We start from the raw sequence: 25,790 nt of genomic DNA, 5'->3' as shown, positions 1-25,790 counted from the left end.
TAAATCATTCTGATTATTACCTATTTATAAAATCAATATATTAAAAAACCAACAGATCACCTTTATAAGTTATAAAGCACTACAAGTGTTTTTCGGACATATAAAGAATTCCAAACTCCACCAAGTGCCAACAATCTCCAACATCAATAGAAGACAACAGTTCATACAATATGCAATACCCACAATACCATGTACCTACATACATATTTTTATTGCTATCGATTGAATGAAATAAGTCAACGTTGAACTCTTATGCATTTAGTTCTGTATAATATTGTTAAGAATTTGAATCGTCTGTATAAATCACGACGACGGCTTTGGTTATCGAATGACAATATCTTCAATAACAAATGTTTTGTTTTTGCAACCAGAAACGGAGATTGATGTGCAACAATTACGGGATGCTCCACGGGCATACATTCAAAATGTGTTGCATGAACAACTAGCTTTTTCTAAAGTCTGGGATGCTAATGCGTAAATGGTAATAAATTGATCCTCACTAAAGCCATCCATCGTCCCACTTTATATTTAGTCTATATATTGATCACAGACTCGTCTACATAGTAAAATATTTGGGCTCTTAAATTTCTATCATCTAAAATATTTTACACGTGTAAATAAAATCGCGGTTTTTTGACCGTGGGTCATACTCGAATAGGTATATCTATAGTCTCAAATATTTATCGCGAAGTATTTTTGACTAATATTTACGGGTTTCTTAAACAAATGTGTCTATAGCGCATATATGTTTGAATATATTTTTAAATGCGTAACCGTGCATTCAGGAAACCTAAATAATGCATTGAAAAATGATATTCCAGATAACAATGACATATGGGTTCGAATCCCATGTAATTGAGCTGTTGAAAAATGAAGCAAAATATTCAACCTACTCGTCTCCGGCGAAATAGATTAATAATTCTAAATCAGTCGATTTATATGAATAATAATAATAGTATTTATATGAATTCTATTTATATGATAAGTACGCGTAATATGTATAACATTAAATTGAGTGGTACCTAATAGACATAAGAAGAAAAATTTATATATTTTGGCCAATAATCCTTACTTATAATAAATATATTTAGACAATCTTATCTTTTTTTTATACAACTTAAAATGGCAAACAAGCTAACGGCCCACCTGATGGAAAATGGTAACCGTCGCCTATAGACATGAGCAGTACCATGGATATAACAGAGTATTCTGTTTCGGTCATGATACCCCCCATGCGTTTGAAGGATGGGAACCCTTCAAACCGAAACACGGTCATGCAAACACAACTGCTTCACGGTTGAAACACGAATGGGACAGAGGTACCCAAGCAATCGACTTTTGTACAAAGTCTCCCTCTGGTATCTAAATATATTTATTATATCTAAGTATCTTACTTAATTCAGCTATTCATATGCGTAGTTCAAACCAAATACGTTACCAGATATGAGTTCTATATACTGGTAACATATCAGTTAACCATCATATCACACACTTTCATCGGGTTGATAGCGCAGCGGCGAACATCGAGCGCGCCGAACTTAAAATCGATTACGCCTCCGCTTTAAAGCAATGAATATTTTAACTGATCCGCATGATTGACTCATTGTTGAGGTTTGGTGTCAGAAGAATAACGCTCGTATTTGATCCGGAAAGAAAGTAATGTACTGTAAAGAATGACTACATCTACTCGTAAATATCTACATAAAATATCATAGTGTAGATAATTATAATATTTAAAATGATCTATTTATCTTAAATCTTAATCGTCTTACCAACAAAAAATTAAACTTGTGATAGACAGGTGTTTAATACATGTTTAAACGACCTACTACAAAAACGTGTATAACTGGTTTTTTTTTATACCACTGTGGTGGCAAACAAGCATACGGCCCACCTGATGGTAAGTGGTTACCGAAGCCTATGAACACCTGCAATACCAGAGGTATTACGCGTGCGTTACCAACCCTGAAGAAACCTCTTTACCCCCCTTTTGAAGAACCCCATGCTGTAGTCTCTTGAGAAAACATCGGCAAGGAGCTCATTCCACAACCTGAGTGTTCATGGGAGGAAACATCTCTGAAACCGCTCAGTACGCGACCATTGAGGTTGTAGGACATGAGGATGAACTCCCTGTCGATGGCGAGCCGTACGATGGTAGAAAGTGGCTGTGGGCATCATATTGAACAATTCCTCTGAGCACAATCCATTGTACAGGCGGTAGAACACGCAGAGCGAAGCAAAATCTCTCCTAAAACTTAAGGGTTCGATACCGCTTGTGAGCCTGTGATCATCGACAATTCTCATAGCTCGTCGTTGCAACGAGTCGAAAGGTTCAAGCTGGTATTTAGGTGCTCCGGCCCATAAGTGACAGCAATACTCCATGTGGGGCCGGATTTGCGATTTGTACAGAATTAATCGCTGATCCGGCGTGAAGAAATGCTTCGCTCTATTGAGCACACCGAGTTTTTTAGATGCCAGCTTCACCTTATCTTCGTGGTGGCCACGGAATTGTACATCATTAGAGATGTCGACACCAAGGATCCCAATGCTTTTAGAGATGTTAAAAGACGTGCCTTGGAACTGTGGAGCCACAGCAAATGGGGTTTTCTTAGCGGTGAACGCGCAAGCTTGTGTCTTAGCGGAGTTAAACTGGACTAAGTTTTTTCGTCCCCAATCGGAGACTCTAGTTAACGTTCTCTCGATTTTAGACACAAGCTGTTCACGATTGTTCCTCCACGATGGAACGAGGGACATTGGTACGACCCGTATAATGGGCATCCCCAGTGCTGTCATCCGCATAACAATGAATGTCACCTAAAGACAACATATCATTAATATGCAGCAGGAACAACGTCGGGGATAGCACAGAGCCCTGCGGGACGCCAGCGTTAATGTCCATGCTTTCGGAGCAGCAACCATCAACAGCGGTTTTTATGCATCTGCTGGACAAAAAACTGGCAACCCATTCGCAAAGGCTGTCGGGAAGTCCATAGTAGGGCAACTTCGATAGAAGACCCCGATACCAGACCCGGTCAAAAGCTTTTGAAATATCAAGACTGACAGCGAGCGCCTCACCCTGACTCTCAATGGCTGACACCCATCGGTGCGTAAAATGTACCAAGAGGTCAGCGACTTTGGCGAAAGCCGTATTGGCGGTCACTCAATAAATCGTGATCCTCTAGGTATCTCAATAGCTGTGCGTTGATTATACGCTCCATCACCTTAGAGAGAAGGGAAGAGATCGCTATCGGCCTGTAATTTGAAGGGTCCGACTTATCGCCCTTTTTAGGTACAGGATGTACAAGGGTGGTCTTCCATGTCAGTGCAGGACATAGTTCCGGAGCATACTGCTTTAGGACCACTGCCGGTATACCGTCTGGCCCACTCGACTTATGAACATCTAAGGATAGTAACATCCCGCCGGACTTTACATTGTGTTATAGTAATTTCCGGCATAGAGCTTCCACAGCACGGGATGGTAGGTGGTACAGAGTTACCTTCGTCCATATGTATCCATCGTGTTTAACTGTTTGTCTAAACAAAAAATCTACGCTATTAAAAATAAATGGTTCATTTCTAAAACGACGCAAAATTTATAAAAACACTATGAATTATATTAACAGTTTTTATTAGAGGGATGAAAATAGAATTTCCGACGTGTATAGTGTTATTGATTAGGTAAGGATGCGTTCAACTCAATTTGCCCATAATGCGAATTTGTAGGGGAGAACGAGGAGAGTTAAACCATTTTTTATACTTATAACTTTTTAATTAAGCGATAAAAATGAACTTGTATTATACTAAATTAAACCTTGTTTAACTAACTAATAAATGTTTAGGACAAAAACTGCGACTATTTCTTTTTTACCCATAAAAAGTTAACTTAAAGACAACTCATCAATTCTCCTCTTACTGAGATAAATTGAAACACTGGTCTAGAAATAAATATCAATAAATAGAAACAAAAAATAGCAAATAATTAAACATTGAAATTTGTAGAAAATAAAAATTAAGACATCTTAGTCAGACAAACAGTTATGGCACACATAGGACATTTCGCCTTCAGTGCATTCCAGGTGTGCTCATGCCTTATACTCCATACACTGGATCCATTGTTCATTTAGCTTACTTCTACAATTCCTGGAATATTATATATTGTCATAACTTTTCCTGGGTGTGAGCGCATCCAGTTATCACATATCCTGTTGACAGCTTTTTTCATGGGGCCAAAGATAGCTCGATCCATGGGCTGAAGTTTGTAAGTACAATGTAGTGGAAATGTTAACAAAACAATTCCATTTTCCTTACTGAAATTAATGTTCTTTACATCAATATGTGAGGCATGGTTATCCAGCAATAACAGAATTACATTATCTTTAGAAGGCGAGACTTAATTTTTGAAATATTCAAGAAATAAATAAAAATCATCTTGCATCCATCCAAATCCGTTGGCTACTCCAATAGATCCAGATGGCCCATCACGAATACAATGATCATTAAAACGCTTGTGTGGGATTATAAACATTGGTGGAATACAATTTCCTATTGCATTACCAGCAAACGCGATGGTGACCAAAGTGCCTCTTTCTGCCGAGGTCATGGCACTGATCTGTTTTTAACCCCATTTTGAAATGACTCGATCTGGTTATTGGACAGTTGTTATTCCAGATTCATCAACATTCCAAATGTCCTTTGCTTCCAAGTGGTATTTATCGAGCACAGATGTATAAAACAGATGTTTTAAAAAAAAATTCCACGTTAGTTTTGTTAAAGCTGGTCGCACGAGCAAAACAAAATACTAATGCATAACAAAATGCAAACGAGGTGAATTGAAACAGGCTGTTTCAACTCTCCCAGGGTACAGAAGTCGGCCGCCATTAGGTTCGAGCTGACATAATATTGTTACACTGCACAGTCATGCAAAATCTTTATTACAGTTTAAATTTTAGATTCATAAGCTGGCAAATAACATAACACACTCAGGCTAAAACAGTTAATTAATAAAAAATTTGCTGAAGATATTATTATGATGAAAACTTACTTTTATGAATTTTTCATCTGATATTTAATAGCGGCGTAAGCGTCGATCATGGCGCATGAACGAATCCTGAGCACCCGAGCGGGTGGCAGGAGGATAAAATTAGCAAAGTTGCCAACTTGCTAGTGCTTTTAGATTCCCAGAAATTTTTATTGTTTCAACCTACCTTTGGTTCAATTCTCCTCGATCTCCCCTACTATTACACTACGGGGATAAAAGATCCATTACTAGCAATATACCCTCTCGGGTCGTCTTCCACACGGTTTTCCCTGGAAACTTTTCTGGTTAATATTTATAGAATTGGTCACACTGTTTTTATCCTCACCCATCATCTCTTATTAATGCCTCGCCAGAACATATCGTAGGCGGGATTAGAGGAGAGTAACTAAATATGGACTACAATTTTGTTTTTGGATGAAAAATAAAAAAAAAAAAACTATTTAAAAACATTTTTTTTTTATTTAATATTAATCAGACATATATATTTATACAGCAATGTAACAATTTTATATTTTTATCAACAAAGATATCATAATTAAGCACTATACAAAATTGAAAAATGGGCACTAAATATAGAATAGAAATATGAGCTACATAATAACAATAGTAAATGTTTATCTAGTAAGAAATTAAATCAATTTAGCGACTGTAAGAAATTACTTGATTTATTTACAAAAATTACGCGCCAAATCTCAAACTCTGGACCAGCACATACATTATGGGCCCAGAGCCACCACGTGTATCTTCTGAAAAAATTTGCTGACAAAATGTATGTTCTGTCAGACACTTCTACCTATTATGATATCTAGTTCACCGTTTGGATTAAATTGGATTTCCTCGTCATCTTCACTATTCATTTTTTCACTGTTACTAGTAATTGTTTTTTTTTTTCCTTTATTTTCTTTAGGTTTCCTGTCCTTAGTTTTCTTTTTTTTAGTATTTTTTTCAATAAAGTTTATAAGATGACAACTTCATAACACTATTAGGTATAAGTCTACCTGTTTTTCTTTTCTACAAGATTTGTCATTAAAACCTATTAAACCTAGGTTGCCACGATCTATTTTAGAAAAAGACACTTCGCCACCACGTTGATATCATATAGTGATAAGTTCAACCACCTCAGTATGGCTAGCCCATATTTAGGACCACAATCATAAATCAGATTTAAGATTCATAACCGAAATAATCTTGATTTCATAGTTTATAAGTCATCACAATTAATTCATCAATAAAAAATACATGAATTTAGACATATATTACACACATTCAGCTATAATTTTCATTAGTAAATTTTTTTTTTATACAACTTAGAATGGCAAACAAGCTGACGGCCGACCTGATGGAAAGTGGTAACCGTCGCCTATAGACATGAGCAGTACCATGGACATAACAGAGTACACTGTTTCGCCCATGATACTCCCCATGCGTTGCCATTCCTGAGGACTCAGGTGTTATTTCTCTGTACCCAGTAAATTTACGCCATATCTCACCCTTCAAACCGAAATACAGCCATGCAATCACAACTGCTTCACGATAGAAACACGAATGGGACAGAGGTACCCAAGCAATCGACTTTTGTACAAAGCCTCCCTCTGGTAAAAATAAACACTTTTAGGTACCTTAAATTTTTTTTAACTATGACGAAACAATACCTTCCTACTTTCACAGCAACTCACCCTGGGCTAACAAGATAGAGCAATTACGAGGTTAGCGGGAATTAATGCGATAGAAAATAATCATATGTAGTGTTTTGTGTTTCTTTTCGAAAAATGTCACTAACCCATATTATTGCACTAGCCTACATTTTAAGTTTTTACGTTACTTTACCATTCCATTTTCAGCCATCAAACTACTTCGCTACTTATAAAGTATACGAAGTTACTTACTAACTAGATGATAAGTAGTAGCGCTATAACTAAGTCGTAAGCAAGTAAAATCAAATCAAAACACAAACATTTAGTTATATTTTAGATTATTTTCTGTGCCTCTTTTATCTGCTTCGTTTTCTAAAAGCATTGAGGCATTCTTAAATTTTTAAATTCCATTTAATGACGATGCTTTTACCCCGGTCTATCAAAAACCTTAGGTAGACAGCCCACGGGGCAGAGGTAAAAAAGTTGTACGCGGAAATATGTGGAGGTCGTGGAGCATGGGTTCCTGTGTCAAGTGTCACGGGCAAGCAAGGCGGAGGCGCGTCGAGGGCAAAAGACACGACCAGCTATTGTCCGCGACCGCACGACGAGACGAATCACAACGCAGGCTTCATGACCCATTAAGTGCGGTCACGAAATCATTTTACCAACCTCTTTCACTGAGACCAGCAATCCAAGTGGAACTGCCAAAAACTATATCTATTGTGAAAAAAATTCCCACGGGCATCAGTTGCTAGGTGAGAAACATTTTTTATATTACATGAAGTCAATTACAAATTTTTATGGAACCAAGTTTTATATTATTATTCTAGTATTTTGTTAACATGTGGTTATGTAAAATTAAACAGTGGCTATTAGATCCTATTAAATGCCAAAGTTTGCAACGGATGGTTGGATGTTTGTTAATCTTTCATGCAAAAGCTACTACTCTTCACCATCATTATAATAAGTTTACTATTGTAATCTCATGGAGGAAACAATAAAGAGTATCTATCTATCTATCTACTGAACAGATTTAAGGTACTACACACCTTAAAAGGTCATTTTCAAAACGTATATAAAAATATATATTAATATTCGATACTTAAATTACAATCTGTGTGTTTGAAATTAATTTATTTGATTTATAAGCTACATAAATTTAATAAAGAAACAATATTTATCATTTTCTGAAACTCTATATTCCGCCAAAACCGATATAAACAGATTTTCAAAACATTAGTTTTGAAAATCTGTTTTTGTTGTTCGTGTATTAACACGAAATATTAACTGTAACATTTTTCTTTAATTTATGCATTTAATTTTAAATTTGGCCAAAAAAATTAATGCGAATAGAAAAATTTATAATATTTATAATATGTACGTATCGGAGAATTTAAGAGTCTGCGCGGGACGTACACGATCTCACGGCAGTCTACTGCTGGTACTCAGATGAGGAACATGTGCCGTAAAACTTTAGAAAATTTGCATAACAATTTTGTTGATTACGTAAATTATAAAGTCCTGTTAGATAAATTATGGAAATATGGTATAAAAGGTAATGTACATAATTTACTTAAATCATATTTAAAAAAAGAAAGCAAATGACGCAAAATATGATCTGCTCAAGGAATAAATATGAAAGAAATTATGAATGTCACGCAATGTTTCACGTAGTGTGCAGGTGCAGGACAATGTGTTTGGTCCTCTGTTATTTCTATGTTAGATAAATGATTCACCTAGAGTTACAAATTATCCTCTGACACTGTTTACTATTAACAGTAGTTTTATTTGTAAAGTACATTTTAATGAATTATGAACATGACAAAAAATGCAATTGATATGAATAGATAAAATATTTCAATGGCCAATTGACGATTTAAAAATTAATATTATCAAAACTAACATAATAAATAAAAAAAAAAGACATAATAAATTGATGACATTAAATATAAATTATAAAGGCAATTCAATGTCTACCATAAATGATACCAAATTTTTGAGGCTGAATATTCATTGTAAATTAAATTGTAAATCATATATCGATCAAATATGTCTATTCTCATGTTTGTCGTTAGGTGTATAAAACTACTGCGGAGTCAACAGTTCTCGCGGCCTAATGAATATGTATCATCTACCTACACTAATATATACAGATCATTTTGAGGTAATTCCACAAATGTGGATAGAGTATTTAAAGTGCAAAAAAGATGTATAAGAGCTATGCATGTACATTATGAAAATATTATGTATGTACGTAAAAATATAAATCTTTTTAAAAAGAACGGCTATTATGTTAAATTTTATTTCTAATACTATTATTTTTTTATGTACAATAAAAAATAAAGAATATTACAATGGTATCTATGAACTACTTACTGACGAATAACACTTTTTTATTGTACTTATTTGTACCTATACTATGAAAAGTTTTCATTTATATTCAGTTTTCAGTAATCAATATTTAAGCACTTTTGTTTGACGAAATAACTCTAAATAATGATACATACCCATACTGCCCAAGGTCAAGGACAAATGAAATAATATGCTTTAAATGAAATTAAAATACACGGGTAGGTTATATCGTAACTTAGCACATAGAAAAATTTATGTACTGATTGGCAGAGTTGGCAGAGTTGCTAGATATAGCTATTATGCATCATCATCATCATCATGATTTTAGCTGTTATCTGTCTAGGTAACGCATTTAATAACAGAAAAATATAAGTATTTTTTAAATAAAAATACTGCTTATATTCGCTAACTGCTAAATATTTTTAGCAATAATTGAAATCATGAAACTGAGTAACTTTAGTTCGAATTCATCATTACCTCAGTCATTATCCGTCCACAGCTAAACATAGGCCTCCCCATAAATTACCGCAAAGAACGGTCCTGAGCCACCTGCATCCACTGACTCCCTGCAATGTATTTGAGGTCGTCACTCCATGTAGTCGTCGTACGTCGTACACTCGGTCGTCCTACACTGCGTTTGCACGTACGGTGTCGCCACTTAAGAACCTTCCTTCCCCATCGGTTTTCGGTTCTTCATGCTATGTCGATGTCGGTGGGTTTGGTTCTTTTGCAGAAATCCTCATTTCGAAACTTTAATATACATACAACCGTGTAGGACCATGTTTCGGTTCCATAAGTCATCACTGGCAACACACACTGCTTAAAGACCTTCGTCTTCAAACTCAGGTATTTTGGATGGGAAAATGTGGCGTAGTTTTACAAACGCTACCCAACCGTATTGGGTTCGCCGGTTGACCTCTCAGTCGAAGTTGGACTTACAAGTTGGAGTCAGACAAGTTGTCCCAGGTATTTATACTCGTCGACAACTTCGAGCGTAGTGTTCTCAATCATAACCGGTATACCTAAGTGTATGTGATGTATTCGTCATTGATTTTTTAATTCTACTAATGTAAATAAAATGTATATATATATATATATATATATATATATATATATATATATATATATATATATATATATATATATATATATATATATATATATAATCAATCAATTTTGAACTTCAAGAAACTATCATTTATTGTTGTTTTCATCCCTGTTAGGTCGACCTTCACGCGTTACCCCTGGAAGACATCGTAATTAATTCTCGTTAAATACAACACAAAGGGCTAACTGACCTGGTTTCATTCTCACCTATCACGACTCACTCACTCACTGGTACCCCACCAGCGTATACTGATAGCGCAGGCGGGATTCCCATTCTATTATCACCCTATTAAAAATACTTCGCGGATTTACTTTACATAACGCGGTTTGCATTACGCGCGATTTTCTATGTGATACTATCGTGATCAATCGCTAGTGAATTCGTCACGATGAACCAACTAACCCGACTTTATCCTGACCTATCTATTCTATCATTACTCACTGATACCTTTTTTTGTGGGTGATATTAGATTCCAGACTAACGGTATACGCTGCTGGGGCACCAGTAACAGACGATACTTAAAGTTGAAAGTAGGTCAGTTAGCACATCGTGACAACTCCACAAAAATTAACCAAGGTTTCCAGGGCAACCACATTAAGGTCGAGCTGATAGAGTTGAACAAAGTTGAACAAACAAAATATATTGAATGTTTTATCCTAAGAACAAAGAATTACATAGAAGTCATAAAATTGACAATTTATATCAGGCTAGTGTATAGAAAATGTTATACGGTCGTATAACCCTACCAAATTGGGGGGAAAGGGATTGTTAGGAATGGAGATTGACACCCCTATTGTTAGCAATATACCCTATTAGGTCGACCTCTACGTGGTTCCCCCTGGAAACCATCGTGAACAATTCTTATTGAATTCGTCACGATGGGCTAACTGACTTGCTTCATCCTCATCTATCATCCTTCACTGGTGCCCCGCCTGTTTATACCGATAGCGCGGGTGGGGTTACCATGCCATTATCACCCATTAAAAAAACCCTACCAAATTCAGATACAAACTGCTTCTCACATGTCTTTAAAAAATCTAATAATGTAAAATTTGTCATTGACAAATAATTGACATATCAAACATTTTCTATACACTAGCCTGCTATGAATTGACAAAAGTAGCAACTGATTGTGTATCTTTCATCCTCTTTTTACTAATTATATTTGCATAAGAACAAAAGAGGCAACCATATGATTTACAGTCTTTATTTTATCATTCCTTCTATGTAATTTCTTGTTCTAAGGTTTGATCCATCGTAATGGTATAATTCTAGAATGATTTTAACCATAGACGTATATAACGTACTTGCTATATACCGACAGTGGCAATGTAATGTAAAAACAGGACCAGATAATTGTTACACTAGTGTGCATGTTTGTAAATGTATGCATGTGTCAAATTTTAATTTATATGAAATTTAAATTGCAAAAATTCACGTATTTATTACAATTTTATTTTCAATTCGTAGGCGTTAAGAGCTTTATTTAAATTAAATTAGATTTTTTTTTCTACAAATTCTTGTAGATGCATATAATTTCTGATTGTTCTATAATATTGCATTTAAAGAGATAAATGTTAAACCTTAATGACATGAGAAATGTGCAATTTTTTAATTCTTTTTTCTAATTGAAGTTATATCCAGACATTGACACACTTAATTCTAACTTGCTACATTTACTTAACACTTCTTTGTTCCTACTCCCGCCAAGTTGGCTTCGAGCTTATATTTTGTAGGTGAATGTCCTACCTGTCTATCTCGTTCTAAAGTATGTTATTATGTTTTCTCTCTTTTACATTGCCAATCTACATACTTTATAATCATGTTAACCATCACGTAAAATTAGAATCATGATGATTTAAATTAAAAATAATATTAATGTAAAATGTATATTACTATATTTAAAAACAAAATATATGCACTACAATTTATAAGACAAACATACCTTCTAATTATACAACTATATGTAGATTATTTTACAACAGTTTATAATATACTACAATATTTGTAATATTATTTTAATGTATCATGTAAATGTTTTTTTTTTTCAATTGACCATTTTTATTGAAATTGCCTTATTATTGGAAGCTTTTTATTACAATTCTTTAAACAATAATTCTTTTTACAATTACTTTATACATTATTTTCATATGTCTTTTTTCATAATTATAATTCAAAACAAAGATAATTAATTATACGGTATTTTTATTAAATAAGTAGAAGTTGGTACCAAAAGTCAAAGTAATACAAATTCTAGGATTAGCACACATCCCAATTTTCAAATCTCGTGTACGTATGTACAACGACGACTTTGTACATACACAAAAATATATATAGGAAATTTTGATCTTTTAGCATATTGATCCATTGGCGCTAATTTTGTTGGTAGGCTTATGTATCCTACAGTGTTTGACAATCTGGATGTATTCAAAAACTTTTGGTGCTAACTACATTTATAATTAAAATTAGTTATAATTCGCCAATAACAATATACTTCAGTAAAATACTGAAAATTAAATATACTATATCTACTAAAATAAAATTTTTAATAATAATATTATTGTAATTTTAACTATTATTATTAATTTATTGTAGAAACAACAGACACCATTAGCAACAATTAGGTAATATGATCAACAAAAAAATATATAATTATTTTACATCACTCGCCAGATTATTCAGACTTGCTTTTAACAGTGTACAAGATTTGATTGGTCTGATGAATCAAATATAGTGCACTAACAAACACAGCATTGGCCCTGAAAAAAAAAATGTTATCTTTAACAATCTGGATTAAATAATAAATTTTAACTCATTTAGAACTGCAGCTTCTAAATAATTTTGAAAATTAATATCATTTATCTATACCAATATTACAAAGAGATAAAGTTAGTCAAGTTGGTAATCTCTAATACTACTGATACGATTTTGAAAATTCTTTCACTGTTTGAAAGGTATATTATCCCTGAGTGCTATAGAATATTTTTTTTTTTTACTTTGGTAAATATATATTTTCAATAATTAATTATAAGAAATGTAATTGAAGTTGTCAAAAATTCTATAATATGTCATGCGCTGCTGAAAAAGTCTGACACTATAAGTTTAATATCTCAGATAAAAAGATAATTTTTAACTTAAAAGTAATATTAAGTTTGAATACATGTTTAACATATATTAAATAAAATATACAAATTGTAAATGGACGATATCTGTACCTGAGAGGTATTTAAGAAAAATTAAAATTAGGGCTCTTAAGGAGACTAATAGATGTGAAACAATATTTTATAGAAATTTCGTTTGTCTGGCTATATGTTTATTCGGGCATCCCATAATAACTAATGCACCAAACTGGATATTGTTTTCCCAGTTGTGTTCCTGAAGGTCTAGCTAAAAATCTGGTATAGATTTCATCTCAATACACCATATAGAAGTAAACTATTTTAATGGTTTACCTACTTCTAAAATTTTTAAGTATGAAGTAGTAGACAAAATGCTAGGTTTAAATAATATCATAGAATCATTATCATCAAAACACAAACAGTGAATAATACAGAATGAAATCTATACTTACTGTCCCTCCTTAAAATATTCCTTTAATGTATTAGAAAATCTCTTGGAATACTTAACAAACTCCCTTTTTCTCTGTTCAAGCACTTGCTTTCCAGGTCCTGGGGTATATGTTGACACTTCATTTACAGCATCTAATAGTTTCTTAATGGCTGATGCTATTTCCCTGAAATAAATATTCATATTAAAAAAGTGACACAAAATATCATAAAAATCAATATGCTACAACATAAAAAATATGCTATTAAATAAAAATTAATATAAAACTACTGTAATGAAAACAGTAACTGTAATAAAAAGGGGATGACATTTTTTTTCTTTATATCTTTTTAATATAATTATATATTAGGATACCATCATAATTAAACATAGCAAGATTGTTAAATGCTTGTCTCATGTCTTACTTTTAGGAACTTCCTTTGTCATCATTAAATGTAAATTAATAAGACTGATATAATATTTGCACATGTCAACTAAATATGACTATAATATGATATATATAATAACAATTATGATTACAAAAATTTTTTAAAGCATTACTTAATAGTTTCAAGAAAGGTTTTCCTGTCAGTAATTTCATCAGGTATACGGCTCAAAATTTTCTTCAATGCTGTGGATTTCTTATTCAATTCTTGGAATGCTTCCTCGCTTCTATTCAATCTCAAATCTGCACCTGAAATTATAAATTATTAAATCTCATTAAAGGAAAAAAAAAGATTGTTAATAATGGGGTCTAACTGCCATTGATAGCAATATAATTTATCATGTCCACCTCCATGTAAAACTCCTAGGTGACCATGGTGGTTAATAATTGATAAATTTGTCACAATGGGCCTGCTTTGTTAGCACCTATGTACCCTCACTGGTGCCTCATCAGTCACCGTTTCATTTTTATCCAGTAAAAAAAATCTAACCAAACTAATTCTATAACACAAACATTCAAATATACTGAATACATTGACCTGATTGCATGATTTTTATTAAAAATATATAAATCTAATTCAGTAGTTTCGAAAAAACAATTTCTCTTCCAACATAATACTTTTTACTTAAAAATAAGTTAAATTGTGCATTATACAAATTAAGATTGTTCTTAGCAAAAAGCTCATCAGTTAATGCAAAATTTGTATTTTTTAAAAGAGAACTGAATTTATATACAAGATTAATCTACATATATCTCTCAGACACCTAAACAAAAATTATGCATTTATATGTACTCTTATTAAAATTGTAGAATTTAATACTTCACAATGGTACCTGTGAAAAATATCTTACTTAAAATCAAATATTAAACCTATTTAGTCCAATGTACTATTTGTTTTATACAACTTAGAATGGCAAACAAGCTGATCCAATGTCGAGTTTGATGCAAAGAGAGATCCAAGGAGATCCCAATGAGTTATCCTCCCTGCGCACCAGAAATTCCCTTGTGCAGCTTTGGCAAGAGACCAGAAAGCTCGGGTAAACTAGCCAATCTCTTGCCAATTCTACCAATATGTAAGCTGACGGCCCACCTGATGGAAAGTAGTAACCGTCACCTATAGACATAAGCAGTACCATGGACATAACAGAGTATACTGTTTTGCCCATGATACCCCCCATGTGTTGTCATTCCTGAGGAATCAGGTGTTATTCCTCTGTACCCTGTAAGTTTCATGCAAGTATTTAATAGAAATTTAAGATTGTAATAAACTTATTATTAACTAATAGATATTACATTCAGTTTCAGTGAGAGTTCCTTGAAGTCGAAGTAAACTTTCATTCATATTAACTGGTATATCAGCTCTCCTCATGATTCCTGCCACCAAATCATAGTTAAGCCCTGGAACTGCTGCTTCTGCTTTAGTGAGTGCTGCACGCAACGTTTGCGACGCTCCCAAGTCATATTTTTCCAACTGGAACAAAAATATGTCATTTAAAATGTACCAAGGCATTGCACACGATATTAATCAATTATGGTGTTATTTTTCAAAAAGTATTTTAATAAAGTTAATTTGGAATGTTGAGTTAATATATCTGAAATAGATAATCATACCTGTGTCAAAACAGGACGTATTAGAACTGGCAAAACCAAGGATGTAACAGGCAGTTCATCACCCATTGTCATCGTGCTATGAGTTTAGTCACCCAAATGACACGAAACAGTGAAAAATACGATACACACTCAATTTAAAATACAATAAAAGTACAAACGAAATCTGTAAAATTTTTTATGTAAACCAACAAATTATTACAATACAAATGACATGACAACCATATCACAATGTTGCCAACTCGGTACTAGTGGTGCTATAAAAATCATTAGGATTAGAAATCAAGATATAATTGATATAAACCAAAGATCCCTTATTCTTAAAATGTAAACCACTACAATGACTTATATTGTAATTTACAATGTAAGTCATTACAATAGCCTACATTACAATTTGGAATTAATAATATTTTGATACAACTTAGACTAGCCGTGTAGTCCCGATATAGAATAGGTCAAACCTTTCCTATGGATACCCTAAGAACCAGAGGGAGACATATCATGGGCGAAACACTATACTGTGTTATGTCCATGGTACTGCTCATGTCTATAGGCGATGGTTACCACTTTCCATCAGGAGGGTCGTCAACTTGTTTGCCATTCTGTGACATAAAAAAAGTTACTAAAAGAAATTAATAATCGAGAGATGGACAGCAACGTCCACAAATTAGAGAGACTATGTTTATGCAGCCTCCAAAAATTTTAGGCAGCGCCCCTCATAAAATATCACCAGAACATAACTGCGATTGCTAACCTACCTGCTAAGAGTGACAACTACTGACAAAGCCCACCAATAAGAGGAGATAAGGCAGAAGCCTATGCTCAACAGTAGATAATTAACGGTTGACATGATGATAATAATACAATCTTAGGATACAACTTATAATGGCAAACAAACTATGATAATTACCATATAATCTACTATTATTGATTGAGGTACTATCAATGAAACTACAGCAAATACAGTTGGAATGTATTCATTATATCGTATGTAATCTTAATATTATTTTTAATTAGCTCTGTTGATAGCTATCAATACTACAACCAAGTCTGGTGCACTTCATACAAAAATGCTGTTATGTGTGACTGGCACAACTACAGAACTTCTATATATGTGACAATGAGACTAATTCTGAGGCACCATTTCTCTAAACTCATTTAATATTTTTATTTGATATTTTCGCAATATGTTTTACTATTTTTTGGACAATCATAAGCTAAAATTATATAAAAAAAATACTTAAATCTATTAAAAAATTATTTCATATTATCTATCAAATTGAGATTTTAAATTTAAAGATAAATTTAAAGAAATCTTTTTGTTGTGTGTTTTTTATTAATATTCTTTATTTTTCAAGAAATATTTAGTGACCAGTACAATACTGAATTTCAAGTATATTCGTCGCGATGGGCTAACTGACCTGCCTTTTTATTTTCACCTATTATCCATCATTAGTGCCCCGCCAGCGTATACTATTCGCTAGGCAAGGTTATTATTACATGTACATCCATTAAAAAATATATTATTACCAATATTTCCATTTCTTTTAATAGATAACAGTTACTATAGTATAAAAAATTTGCCATGCCAAAAATCATGCCATGGTTACAGTATATTCTGGGAGACACATAATATATACGTATATTATTATTTTATTAGTTGTCAAAGCGATGGCTTCAGACTAATAGAGTGGCAACAAACTTTAGGGAGTTTATGGCTTTCTTCTGTGTGTGTGTGTGGCAGTCTCTCTAGTTCTACAGTTATAAAACTTATCGGTACTACTATACTAGTCTACTTCGATTACCGGTATCTCACTACACTCTTATAGAGCGATGGTGAGTTAGACAAAACGATAAAGCCTAAGAACAAAGAATTACATAGAAGGAACGATAAAATAAAAACTGTAAATCATATGGTTGCCTCCTTTCTTCTTATGCAAATATGATTAGTAAAAAGATGGCGAAAGATCATCATCATCAGCTGCTATTTTTCTCAATTCATAGCAGGTTAGTATATAAAAAATGGTTGATATGTCAATTATTTATCAGTGACAAATTTTAGATTACTAAATTATATATTCGACACAGTTTATGTAAAAAGTATGCAAAGCAGGTTGTATCTGAATTTGGTAGGGTTATACGACCGTATAACCTTTTCTATACACTAGCCTGCTATGAATTGACAATTTTATCACTCTTTCTATGTAATTCCTGGTTCTTCACCGAATTAACTCAAGATAATAGCGGCAGGTAAAAAAATTTGCAAGCTACAGATCGCTGCTGTAAGCTTGCAAATTTCTTTAGTACTTTTACTTATACTGTAATATTACAATTTTTATTATTTAATAAATTGCGTAAATCTTTATATCTTTACTATCGATTTAATTAATTAATTCTATAACCATTGGCATATTTAAATTAATTTTTAAGCGGCGGTCTGGATCCTTAAAAAATACGTCTAAGTACTTTCAGACATGTGTTTGCACAAAGTTAAATATACATTATTACTATTCAAGATTAGAGTTAAATCGTATGTAAAAACGAGCTACATTATTTAGTTCTATTTTTCAATTGAGATTTAGTTAAAGGGTTAACCTGAAATCGACATCAAAATTATCGATCGAATTAGTTACACTAGTGAAGTGTCATTATGAACTTGACAGTGATAGATTATGTATAATTTTGCTCTTTAATCTGTGGTGTGGCTGGTTGTCATTTTGTTACCTATACTTACTGTATATAATTAATATTTTTCCTTAAGTATTTTGTTTGTTGTTTATACGATTAATATTATTCAAACTTAGTATTTTGTTCATACTCCCTGTATTATTTTAACTATAAAAAATGGCTAAAAATACATCAAGTTCTGCATTCCGAAAAATAGATATTGATCAATATAACGAAGACAACTTTAAGGAAGAAGAAGCTGAACAATCTATACCGACCGGTCCTGACGAAAGCGAAGTTTCATCTTTACTTAATCAATATCCTTTTATAATATATATCTGTAATTCTTATTATCATAATCCAAAATTATTTTTTAAAATAATATAAGTTTATAAATTGAGTATACAACATCATATTACCATTCAGTTATTTATCGTAGTTGTGACTCACGAAATTGATTCGTATGAATGGCCTACACCCATTGAAGTATTTGTCTATCTAGTTAAATTCGACATCAGATATACTTATGGTTATATTAAATTATAAAGAAATGTAGGTAACAAAATAGGGGATTGAAAAATATATGGTAATGCATCAGAATAGATGGACAATATTTTTATTTCAAAGATATAAGATATTACGAAAAACTAAACCCCCTATTAAAAAAAACTAAAATCTCCTATAAACCTACATTAACTATTACATTTTTTGTTATTTTCATTCAAACTGCGAATTTAGTACGAAAAAAAACAAAACAGTTCAATAGCTAAAATAGGTTTATGAGAGCTTCGACATTGTTATAAATAAAAAATAAATGTAAAATAATATTATAGATACAGAGTGAACAAATTAAAATATACAAAATTAAAGTAAATTTACACAAAAACAGCCAGTTGTAATATTCAATTACCAAAAAGAATTAACATTATTTCTGTATACAAACTTTGATTCCATTTGACCAAATTTTTCCTTTATGTGATTTCTCCTTTTGTGAATGTGGGTTGGATGAGGATTGAGGATGGATGAGATCATGTTTTTTTAACTTGTCCTAAAGTCGCCTTTTCTTTTTAATTCTAATTATAATAAATTAGAACAGAAAAATAAAGATTTGCATATTCATTTAAAAAATATATATATCCTTAACCCCATTGTACAGGACGATGTACTGAAGCTCTTCAGTTAGTATTAAGTAATGCTCCATTGGGATCTTCAAATCAACAAGTGAAGGTATTTTCTCAAATATTAACATAATTGTATTATAAATTAATGCCATCAGTTTTAACATCACAAAACTTATAAATTTACACAAATAACATTTGATCTTAAACACTGACTTGAATAATTTACAACAAACACAGAGGGCAGAAATTTTGTAAATATGCACTTTAAGAAACTATAAGATTATACTTTAACTAACTAGACATAATATTCATGCAAGATTTTAGATATAATATATTTTATAAACAACAGGATATAATTGAAATGTACTTATCATTGTTATGAAAACATTATCTTTGTTTACAGGATAGTGCATTAGCATTAACTCTAAAAGTACTACTTGCTATCAAATCTGCTCAGATAGAAGAAGCAGTTGGAAATCTTTCAAGGGATGACATTGATATACTTATGAAATACATATACAGAGGTTTTGAATATCCATCTGAAGGCTCTAGTGGACATTTGTTACTTTGGCATGAGAAAGCCTATAACATAGGTGGATCTGGTTCTATAGTTAGAGTTCTCTCAGATAGAATGAGAGTTTAATTTGATAATGTTCAAGACTTATATTTCTTATTTATGTATTATCTTTATTTTTATCAACAAACAATAAATAATTACTACTAAAAAGTGTTTTACTTTCTTGCATAAAACAATAATAAAAGTTTCATCATTCATCATTTTATATCCATTGCTGAACATAAACCTGCCCCATATGGAGAGTTTTGTAAGTTTGTTAAGCAAGTAAGACGCTAGTCAGGCAGGTTGGCAACCGCATTAGGCTTTAGAAATGTTTTAAGAGGTACCTCCACGTGCCCCCATCTGGAAACCATTGTGCAGAATTCTAGATGTGTTCACGATATGCTAGTTGACCTGCCATTTCATCCTTTTGTATCTTCCCTCACTAATCCTCCGTCAGCATATACCATTATATCAGGTTACCATATTCATTATCATCCATTAAAGAAATACCCATTCGGCTCTCAAACTGCGAATAACAAACATAACTAAAACATTTTCCTCTTCCATATCTATACTCTATTTATATTAAGTCGAATTTAAATTTCACTTGCAAGATATTGATTAAAATAAACACATATATAAATGTAAATTGAATAAAATGCTTTTAAAATTGCATTAATTTCTTAAACTGAGGACTTCATTCAACTTTACCACCCCGGCCGTCTAACGGGCTTAGTTCACCACTGAGAAATACCTTCCATTTTTCTACATCAATTTAATCATGTAACAGCCAATCAATTTGAACTGTAAGTCACCTGATGATGACTAAATAGATCAACTAAGACTTAACAAACCGTTAACTGTCCACTGCTGAACATAAGCTTCCCCCTATTTGGGAGTTTTGCCAGTAGTCACCACGCTTGGCAGACGGATTGGTAGTTTTTTTTAATAAGTGATAATGGAATGGTAACCAGTGAGGATGAAAAGACAGGTCAATTAGCCCAACGTGACGAATTCCACTAGAATTAACCACGATGGTTTCCAGGGGGACCCGCGTGGAGGTCAACCTGACTGGGTGTATTGCTAGTAATGGGTCAATTAGACCCTATTATTAACAATCCCTTTCCCCCAACGAGTTGGTAGTTACGCTTGAAGTTTAAAGAGCAACACTGCTCCTCCCTCGATCATTACGTTCCTTTAGTCGCCTTTTGCGACACTCACAAGAAAGGATGAGGTAACCCATTCTATGCCGGGACCACACGGCATTATACCAGCACAAACCAATACAAACATACATTTATTAATACAAATGTTTGTATCGTGTGGAAATCAAACGCACGATCGTAGGAAGGTAAGGCGGTATTAAACCGCTACACCACCAAATATTAGTCTACGGGATTTTTACACAACGTATTTTGACCGTGTTTCGATAGACAACTACCGTAAGCAATCCATGAACACTTCGTAACTTACGACACCATGCTGTTACCAAACCTTTGTGACATAAAAACTTTTTATTGAATAACGTTACTCAGTAGTAAATTTGTCATATCGGACTTCCCAAAACAATACATATAAGTGCCACATAATCACACCAATTGCTCCATTTTTAAGCTAGGAAAGCATGTGTTATGAGGAATCAGGCAACGAATATACGGGCATAACCCAGAACATCCTGATCTGAACCAACTCAGAAAAGTTAATTTCGTATAAGCTTCATCAAGAATCGAACGCGGGACCTCACTTACGTACTACGACTCGCCTACTATTTCACAACGGAGGTCTGGACACATTATATAGGGGCAGAAAGGGATTGTTAGTAACAGGAGAAAACAGACCCATTACTAGTAATATATCTACTACTTTGTTTGTGAACAGGGCCGTGCCTGACGGGCGTTCATTGCGTGCACCGCACGCAGGCGGCCAAATCGTTTAAAACAACCAAAAACTGATTTTTTTCCCGGTTTGATGCCCTGTGTATAATAATAAACATTAAAAATTAAAGTAGTTTTTTTTTATGTTATCCTGGGGGCGGCCATACAGACTGGCACGCAGGCGGCCATATACCCAGGCACGGCCCTGTTTGTGAAAACCAATAAAATAGGCCACTTTTAGATGGTTTATCAAGATGAAATATATTTAAACTTAAACCTTTAGGAACATAACTGTAAAATCCGAACCAATTTGTTGCAGTACTTTTTGCGTTATGCCCAAACAAACATACAAATGGATGGACAAAGTTTCTAAAAGTTGCTTTTGGCTTCTATTGCCCCCTCACATATTATTTTTTTAAAAATCTGCTATATATAGACATAGTTACAATTTTACGATATTAGTAAGATTAGGTTGACCTCCACGCGGTTCCCCCTGGATTAATTCTTCATAAATTCGTCAGGATAGACCAACCGACCTGTTTTCATCCTATCATCTCTTACTGGTGTTCCGCCAGAATACATCTATAACGGAGACAATCGCTATTCAATCACCCATTAAAAAAACTCGTCATATAAGTTTAGAATGCTGCCTAGGTCAGTTAACGTAACGGCTCAACCATTAGAATGTTTCTTTCACACTGACACTGTCTTTAGTGTAAGTATACTACTATATAATTCTTTTTATTTTTACCTGATATTTGCCAATACTGAATAAATTTTAATCATGCTTTTTTACCGAACTGCCACAGAAAAATTGATTTATCAGATATCCCCAACTGAGTGGATAAAAATGTAATGGTAACCCCGCCTGCAATATCGGCATACACTAGTGGGGCACCAATAAGGAATTATAGATGAAGACGAATGCAGGCAATGCAATGCAAGTCAGTCGGCCCATCAATTCATGTGAGTCGGTCATCGTGGTAAATTCATCAAAAATTAACCACAATAGTTTCCAGAGGAAACCGCGTGAAAATCGACCTGTTATATATTGGTGGTAATATATGATATTGCTAGTAATGATCCTGTCAGATCTCATTACTTTCCCTTTTCCCCTTTCCAACTTAATTAGGTATGTAAGTACGCTTCCTCAAATATCATCAGACAGTCTCATAATGACACCTTGCACGAGAGAATCGAGTGCAAAAAGCCTCTTCCTTTACAAATATCTACAGCTGCATCCACTTTCATAACTCGGCTTACGTATAAGTGCCGGTTCTAACAACTCAACTCCGTAATAGATAATTATAATATGACCTATGTCATAAGTATTTCTGCCCTGATTAAAGTAGCAATGTTTACGTTCTATTCTGATATAGAATATCAAGTATTTACAAATTTTTCAGTTTAAGAAGCCGGTACCATTGCAGTTTCATATTGTTCTGTGGGTCGGTGACAGCTCAGTCATTAGGGGTTGACTGCGCTTCGGAGATCTTAAATCAAACTCCAGCCTATATTGAATTTTCAAGGAAATCCAAAAAAGAGAAAGTTCTCATTTCAAGGATTGTTTTGTATATCTTACGTGATTCTTGAACTGACTCAGAAACGAGTACTAATGATTAATTTTATAGTGACTATACTATTACTACCATCGGAAACAAAAAAAATTGTTTATTTACTAATTTTGTTGATGTTTCTTCATTGAGAAGAAAATATTAAATTATCATCATCTTAATAAAAATAAAACATATAACTATCATTTCTTCCCGTATATGTAACAAAATCATTAAATTGCAGTACTTTCACCATCATTGCTCATTATTGGGTAATAATTAGCAATATTAATAATATAATAATAGTAGATTGAAGCTAAAACCTAAATTGGTATACACAATATTTAGGTTCTAATTTCAAACTACATAACTTTTACCCTTGGCTTCGTCCACGTGCCCAGTATATATCGATATAAATGTGGAGTATTAAGAACAACAAATAAACTAAAAATATGTAAGAGCCACCAATAAAAACTAAATATTACACTATTCCTAAATTTTTTCGACATAGATAAATGCAGCACTGTTCAGATGAATTACTATAATCATGATTCTCTTATACGATTGCAAACTAAAATACCAAGTATGCATGTACAAATAAATGGTAAGAATAGCCAGTTATTTTCTGGTCCTTCAGAAAATAATTGTTTGTTACATAAAAAAATATAATATTCAAATTAATAAATATTAACACCATTTTTTTTTTCATTTTTTTAATTCACAATTTATTTATAACTACTAAACATTAAGGTATAAACAATATTTTTTCCTTAAAAACAACGAAGTTCAAAGAGTAAGCAAGAAATAGATATGATTGAACTTCGTCTACAGTGGCACTAAGCTTGCAAAGTGACTGCTGAATGAAGAAAGTAAACGGCCGGGTCGTAGCCCGTCTCTTGGCGTAAAGAGAATGTGCCATATATAAGCAACTCAAAACACTTATCGCTCGATAGTTTTTTCAGTGCCCTGTGGACGTACACTCACCCGCGACATAATGGATATACCGGTTAGTAAAAATCTCGATTGCTCTCATTCTACATTGTTGCACCACCTGTCGACAATTTTATTTTTGTTTGCCCGGCATACGGAAATTGCTAATAATTATATAACATCTTATGTCATCCGGTTTGTTACATTATGTCATACAAAGTAGTTTACCTAATAATTGATATTTGATTAAGAAATAGTATTTTTAGTAATTATGATACAATACTATTACAGAAGTACATACTTTGGTAATGAACTAGGCATAAATGGGTTTGAATTCACATATTTGTATGAAAGTTTTCTAGAAATAACCATAACTTTAGTAAAACTGGATAAATAAATTAAACGGTGTTAAATTGAGTCGGTATCATCGAAGGCACTGCCAATTGTGCCTATCGCTTTGCCATAGAGAAACAAGAGCGAATTTATTATTAAACATATTTTTTTATTTTGTTCCAGATATTAATGGTATTATTATGCTATGTATGTAATAGTTATGCATCCCACCATTCTCATACCATACCTGTAGAAGGATACGAAACAGAGCTACAAAACTTGGGTCAACACGTTGAAATACCTGAAACACCAGTGAAGGTGATAAAAATTACTAAAACTATCGCAGTCAAGATCCCAGTGCCATACCCAGTGAAAGTGCGTGAAAAGGTACCATATCCTGTACCAGTCGCGAAACCATACCCGGTTCCAGTGCCTCAAATCATCAAGGTGCCACACATTGTGTCTACTAAATCTGGCGATGAACAAGGAGCGACTGATGGTGGATACGGCGGCTTTCAGAGTACGCATCAAATAAGTGATCCACAAAACTCATACCATGTGCAGGATATTCCGACACACGAATCTTCATCCGGCGGACACTCTTTTGGACCGGACAGTCAATCGTATAGCGGATATAATTCAGGCCATGGTCAAAATTTAGGGCATGATTATTCTTCTGAAGGGTCATCTGGTGGTTCCTATGATGATCCTTCAAGTTATTATGGTAATTCTGGCAATGGAAATGACTTTGAATCCAAAAGCTACGATTCAGCAATTAAAGATTACTTCAATAAAAATCAATTGAGTGGTTACAATGGAGGATCAAATGATCATAATTACCATTAAATTTGTGTGTATGTCAAGCATGATTGTTTTGTAGCTATTTATGTATGTATCTGATGTTTGAAATGATTTCATGTACGTACCTTGACTACTTGTTGTTTCACGTACATTGTTATTTTGTTATATTTTTGTTGCTAGATGTGTAGTTAATATATTATGAATTGAAAATAAATTATAAT

At 33.1% G+C, this 25,790-nt stretch overlaps 3 protein-coding genes across 3 annotated transcripts; 2 read left to right on the top strand and 1 right to left on the bottom strand.

Moving 5' to 3' along the window:
• Positions 1-12,007: 12,007 nt before the first annotated feature.
• Positions 12,008-15,976, bottom strand: LOC113516948 (programmed cell death protein 10). The gene is made up of 5 exons (XM_026901456.3): positions 15,735-15,976; positions 15,417-15,594; positions 14,240-14,372; positions 13,704-13,865; positions 12,008-12,891 (listed from the first exon to the last, which is right to left on the bottom strand). Exons 1-5 carry the CDS (start codon positions 15,804-15,806, stop codon positions 12,807-12,809), a joined length of 630 nt encoding a protein of 209 aa, XP_026757257.1. The 5' UTR covers positions 15,807-15,976; the 3' UTR covers positions 12,008-12,806.
• A 2,429-nt stretch (positions 15,977-18,405) lies between these two features.
• LOC113516979 (actin-related protein 2/3 complex subunit 5-B) lies at positions 18,406-20,246 on the top strand. Its single transcript, XM_052900908.1, has 3 exons — positions 18,406-18,716; positions 19,554-19,625; positions 19,923-20,246. Exons 1-3 carry the CDS (start codon positions 18,576-18,578, stop codon positions 20,160-20,162), a joined length of 453 nt encoding a protein of 150 aa, XP_052756868.1. The 5' UTR covers positions 18,406-18,575; the 3' UTR covers positions 20,163-20,246.
• Positions 20,247-24,384: 4,138 nt separating this feature from the next.
• LOC113517014 (uncharacterized) lies at positions 24,385-25,787 on the top strand. The gene is made up of 2 exons (XM_031907844.2): positions 24,385-24,511; positions 24,952-25,787. The coding sequence occupies exons 1-2, from the start codon at positions 24,500-24,502 to the stop codon at positions 25,612-25,614; spliced, it is 675 nt and encodes a 224-aa protein (XP_031763704.1). The 5' UTR covers positions 24,385-24,499; the 3' UTR covers positions 25,615-25,787.
• The last annotated feature ends 3 nt before the right edge of the window (positions 25,788-25,790 follow it).

The sequence above is a fragment of the Galleria mellonella genome, unplaced genomic scaffold (genome assembly GCF_026898425.1).
Source record: "Galleria mellonella isolate WM207_F2 unplaced genomic scaffold, CSIRO_AGI_GalMel_v1 utg72, whole genome shotgun sequence".
Lineage (NCBI taxonomy): Eukaryota > Metazoa > Arthropoda > Insecta > Lepidoptera > Pyralidae > Galleria > Galleria mellonella.
This window is presented reverse-complemented; position numbering and strand designations above follow the sequence as displayed.